This window comes from Pyrus communis, chromosome 14 (assembly GCF_963583255.1).
Source record: "Pyrus communis chromosome 14, drPyrComm1.1, whole genome shotgun sequence".
NCBI classification, from domain to species: domain Eukaryota; kingdom Viridiplantae; phylum Streptophyta; class Magnoliopsida; order Rosales; family Rosaceae; genus Pyrus; species Pyrus communis.
The window spans coordinates 17,287,526-17,293,448 of NC_084816.1; the positions used below are offsets into that span (position 1 = coordinate 17,287,526).

Here is a 5,923-nt window from a genome sequence, read left to right on the forward strand (position 1 = left end):
ACTCAGATTCGCCAAACCAAGCGTTTTGTGAAGCCGACTAATTAGACCGACGCCTTGGAGGGGACAACTTAGGTGGGCCCAGATTAATAGTTGGATGACTATATTTACGATAAGGGCACCAAACAATTGAATTCATATAATTAGTCCTATCTGATGTTCTATACAGCGTGTCAAACAAGGTTTAAATGTTTTCAGCCTGCAAAATATGTTTTGGGTAATATAAGTACGTGGGTCATGCTTCATTGATATATACGACACAAAGTTGTGTTTGTTGGTTCTCCATCTTGTGGCCCTCATATTCGTCGTATAATCACAGATATATTTGATATATATATATATATATATATGGTATGACTTGTGAATAAAGTGGCCAGAAAAAACGGTTCTGGGGAATTCTTGTATGTACTTGGACGCAGACCTACCATGCCCTCGAGCCTTCAAGTTAGTTTGGTATTGCTCTATTTATTTGGGTGAATTCGATTTTCAATACTAGAGTACTCTTACCCAAGTTATAAGCGACATCTATCAAATCAAGGAGCAAGAAAATAAAGTAAGGATGTCGCACTCCTTTTGCTAGAAACGCAAAAAGCAATTAATTGAGAGTTCACATACAATTTATTGTGAAAAATATTTTTAAAACGAAGTGATAGAGATTTCATTTGATATTTAAGAACCGATCGAATATCAAAAAGCATACTTGTAACAATATTTAAGAGGGACCCAATCTAAAAGACTTGAACAAAACATAAAAAACTAGTCAAATTAGTTGACGATATACTGATGGGTTTGAGAGAGACAAGTTCGAGGATGAGCAACGGAACGTATCCAAATCTTGAGATCATCCACACACAAACTTTGAAGGCTCAAATGGCATTCCAAAGGCCAATGAACTATATTCCTAATAAATGGTATCTGAGAAATTCTACTCATAAAACCTGCAATATAATGAATAGGACACTCATTGACAATGAGCAGAGCCGACTTCAAATAGGAACTAACCAACTAGTGTTCATATCAATGTGAATTTTGTGCTCAACAACATTAACGAAGATACCGACTATAAATAAGACCTAAGAGGACTCCGTAACACACCAACAAAAATTAAAATACTCACTAGAAAAAAACTGAAAATTACCTTGAAATAATCCTTTTTTCTTTTTTTCTTTTTTTTTTTTTGTAGGAAGCTGAACACACATTTTTTTAGCATCTCTCACACGATCACACCTTTTATTTTTTTACTATCAAATTTGAATAAATCAAATGAAAAGAATGAACATGATTAAACAAAAATGTGCAAAAATAATAAAAAGTTTGTGTTTCTCATTTTTCTTCTTGTAAATTCAAGTTAAACAACATGATTACTCCCTTTGTCTTTGGGCTTTAGTTTATAAAATTCTTACTATAATTATGCATGACTAATTGAAGCACATAATTCTTTTTTTTTTCAACAAACGATAGTATTTACACTAAGTGGGTAGAGGAGTGGGCTAAGCCTTACAATATGCTTGCCATAATAATATGGTTTAACTTCGCCTTTGACGAGAAGCGAACCTAAAACCTGTCACTTCCAAGTGAAATGGAATACCACTAGGCTGTAGTACTAAGTGGAAATAGAAACACATTATTCAATTACTTACAAGGATAACTATGTCAATCAATCCGATGGAAAAGGATAACCATGTCTATGTGGAAGTGAAAAAAGTTGAAGTTCGAACATAAAATTTATTGCCAATATGGTAGGTAACACAATTACTTATAAGCACATGCAAGGTTGTTTTTATCCTCGATGTGGGATTGATACTCTCAACACACCCCTCACATGTGGTCAATTTTCAAGCTTAACACGTGAACAACACAAATCGGATGATGTGGAGCACGTGTGGTCATTAACCTTCACACATAGAACAAACTGCTCATGTAGAATGTGAGCAACAGGTTGTGTGTAGGGAGATGCGGCAATGGTGCAGACGTTGCGATTTTTCACATCATAGGAATGCAAGTACAAGTGGTTAAATTGCAAATCAGGAGTGGATTGTGCAGACAGACGGAGTTGCGCAAGTGAATGTGACGGCGAGGATGAATGAATTGCAACAGTGGGTTTGTGCAGATGCAGGTGGTAGTTAAATGATTCAGATGGTGAGTTGACTCCGACACAGAACAGATTCGGGGGTTCATCAGATGCTTCATGATTATCCAACCCTTAATTTCCGGGGAGGGAAAAAAAAAAAAAAGAAAGAACTTTCACGAACTAAAATAAGACAAATCAAGAAACTTATACCAACCAACGCAAATTAAATCCCCAAATAATAATACAAAATGTAACTCAATTACTTACAAGTACATGTAATGTTCATTCTTTCTCCAATGTATGATTAATACTCTAAACAGAAATGACTGCAAAATCATCGCCGAACATTTTATTAATTTTTCATAAGTAGACTCTCATGTCACAAGTCAACCTTGACAAGGGACTATAATACAATTCCGCTAGTGAGAGATCTGTAAAAGTCATAAAAAAAAGAAGATTAAAATCCCTCTTTGAAGTCCTCATAAAGACATAATATGCCATGTTCCTAAAACAGCGCAGCCTCTCTCTCCCCTTGAACCTTTCTTTCTCAACAAAAAGGACGATGATGGGTATGAAAACAAAGATATAAAAGAAATAACGGGTTTATTTTACGCGCTAACGTCGTACTGTCAGTGGTAGCATTGTAATTCACGAAAAGAACGAGGTTTTTGTTAGATAAGCAGTGTTACAAGACGGAAATTAGGTGGGAGGTGATGTTTTACCGACAGACTTTGGATATTTACATTTGCACTCAGAAGCAAAGGAGAACACGAAAACTGAAGCTCAAGGGTGATCATCAACCACACACCACATCTTCAGGTCTGTCAAAAACTCATCAGAAACTCAAACGGGTTTTCACCAAATCTCATACTTTTAATTTCTTTATTTTATTTTATTGTTCTTCAAATTAGATTATTTGATGAAGGTGATAACTTGGTGGTAAATTTAGTAGCTTTGAATTTGTTATTTCAAGCATGAACTTGTGTTGTGAGAGTGAGAGGTAGTATTTCGTCTCGGCTTTTCATTTTTTTAACAAACGATATGATATTTTACGCTAAATTCATGTAAACTTGGGGGAGTGGGATTTGAATTTGCGTGCATAGTGAGAAGCACGCTGTTCTAACCAACTTGGCGAAGCCGAGGTCTTCCGGTTTTCATTAAAGGTGGTTCATAGGTTGGCTGTTGAATTGTGGTGAGGAGTGGGATCTTTTAGCTCCCACAAATGCAGGAAAAAGGAGAAACCCTTTTAGTTTGAACTTGTTTTCTGTTTTTGTTTGAATAAAGATATGGCGATGGTTTCATAATTTTAAGGTTAAATTCAAGGTCTTGATTTTTTGTTCAAACCAGAAATGAAGTTTCAGATTACTCTGAACATTTTCTTAATATAAACTGAGAGTTATAAAGCTACAGCAATGATTGAGCTGAAAATTATGCGCTCGATTCCCATATATCTGTAGGATTGTCCTCCTTTTCGACTTTACAGTTTATGCTAAAACGCCTCGAAGATAAAAATTATTTTGACAACATTAGCTAGAACGTGTGGGCATCTCAAAGAGATTGCTTCAATACTTTTCACTAGAATCTTTGAAATATATTATCTTTGTTCGTCTTGATAACACTTATTGTCTTGTTACCGTTTTCTGCAGAGTATGCACTCTCTTTAATATGCCACCGTTTTCTACCAGAGTTTGCACAAACGTTTCCAAGATGGTTATGATGGATCTGCATGTTATGATGTGGTCAAGGTTCAGTCTTAAAATGACAAGAGTTGTCAGTTAATTTGGGAAATTTTGTGCCAGAAAAGCTCAATAGCATTTCATTTGGTTATGATCAATCAAACGAATTGGCTATCCTGAAAATGCAAGAATCTTACAAGCATGTAATCCCGAATGTTTCTCATCCGTTCGGAGAACAGCCTGTGGAAGAGCTGGAGTCTTATTGTTGGCCTTCCTTCCAGAATGCTGACCATCAAGCCTCTGATGAGGTTATCCAAGGAACTAAGCTTTCAGTTCAAAGATTTGAACAGCACTCCACCCTTGAGTCATCCTCGGGAACCAGTGCCTACCCTGGTCGCAGTTCTGCATCAAGTTTAAATTTCTCAGGACATGGAAGTCCAGCTTCACATCCAGATTTGCATTCCTACCAGTCTGGTGGCTCTCCTGTCAACCAGTCGTGCATGTCAACTGATACGGATGACCTGGGTCACAAAATTAGGGAACTGCAAAATGCTTTGCTGGGAAATGATTCAGATGCCTTTGACGTGTACGACATCATAGATGAGGCTGGGGTGAATCAAATTTATTCAGAAGCAGAACACCGGGAGCAGATGATGTTGATGATCTCCAGAGGTGACTTGACAGAAGTGCTTTGCGCATGTGCAAAAGCATTGGCAAACAATGATATGTCAACGACTGAATGGTTGATCTCAGACCTACGTCAGATGGTGTCAGTTTCAGGTGAGCCAATCCAACGTTTAGGAGCTTACACTTTGGAAGGTCTTATTGCAAGGTTGGCCTCGTCGGGGAGTTCTATCTGTGCATCCCTAAGATGCAAGGAACCTGCCAGTGCTGAACTCCTCTCGTACATGCATATGCTTTATGAAATCTGCCCATATTTCAAGTTCGGATATATGTCAGCAAATGGGGCGATTGCAGAAGCTATGAAGGATGAAAGTAGAGTTCATATAATTGATTTTCAGGTAGCTCAAGGTACTCAGTGGATTACTTTAATCCAGGCTTTAGCTGCTCGGCCAGGAGGACCCCCACAGATTAGGATCACGGGCATAGATGATTCCGCATCAGCTTATGTTCGGGGAGGGGGACTTGGTGTTGTGGGACAGAGGTTGTCAAGGCTTGCGGAGTCATGTAAGGTACCCTTTGAGTTCCATGCTACTGGAATTTTTGGCTCCGAGGTTCAACTTGAGGACCTTGAGATTCGACCTGGCGAGGCTATTGCAGTGAATTTTGCCTTCATGCTGCACCACATGCCAGATGAGAGTGTGAGTAGTCATAATCACAGGGACCGGTTGATGAGGCTTGCTAAGAGTTTGTCACCCAAGGTGGTGACTCTTGTTGAACAAGAATCAAACACCAACACAGCCCCTTTCCTTCCCCGTTTCATTGACACTCTGAGCTATTTTAGGGCTGTATTTGATTCAATTGATGTAGCTCTGCCAAGGGAGCATAGGGAGCGGATCAATGTCGAGCAGCACTGTCTGGCACGAGAAATTGTTAACATTATAGCTTGTGAAGGGGCGGAAAGGGTAGAACGTTATGAGCTTCTCAGTAAGTGGAGGTCACGATTCATTATGGCTGGGTTTTCGCCTTGTCCTCTGAGCTCCTTCGTAAATGCAACAATCAAGACTCTACTGCAGGGTTATTCTGAGAAGTATACGCTTGAAGAGGTAGACGGAGCTTTATATCTCGGCTGGATGAATCAACCACTGGTTGCCTCTTGTGCATGGAGGTAAAAACACTTGAAAATTTGTGTTTCTTGGTCTTGTATTGAACCCTAAGTTATCTTCTGCTTGTTTGAACTCTGTCTTTCGTTTTTTATTCTCGTTGGGATAAGTTATCTTTGGCAGAGTGATAGTTATGTTATGTTGCAACTTGCAAGGGTTATGCTTTAGCAGAAATAAATGAGCCTTTTTCGTATACATCAACATTTCTCCCTGCAATTGTCCTGCAAACTATTACATTTACGTTCTTCCTCCTTGCGATGGAACTGGTGTCGTCGCTGAAGTCCTCGCTACTTGTACTCAATTGATTGTCATTCTTCACTCTGCATTCTGTGTCAAAGTGTGACTGAATTAGCTCAAAACTTACAGAGCTCGGATACTCGCTTCAATTCCCCATT

General features: G+C 38.7%; 1 protein-coding gene across 2 annotated transcripts; it reads left to right on the forward strand.

Moving 5' to 3' along the window:
- The first annotated feature begins 2,746 nt into the window (after window positions 1-2,746).
- Window positions 2,747-5,723, forward strand: LOC137716355 (scarecrow-like protein 21). Of its 2 annotated transcripts, none has more exons than XM_068455794.1 (2): window positions 2,747-2,887; window positions 3,715-5,723. In XM_068455794.1, exon 2 carries the CDS (start codon window positions 3,927-3,929, stop codon window positions 5,535-5,537), a length of 1,611 nt encoding a protein of 536 aa, XP_068311895.1. In that variant the 5' UTR covers window positions 2,747-2,887; window positions 3,715-3,926; the 3' UTR covers window positions 5,538-5,723. The 2 variants fall into 2 exon arrangements, with proteins under 2 accessions (XP_068311895.1, XP_068311896.1); XM_068455795.1 differs by lacking the exon at window positions 2,747-2,887 and adding an exon at window positions 2,943-3,068.
- Window positions 5,724-5,923: the final 200 nt, after the last annotated feature.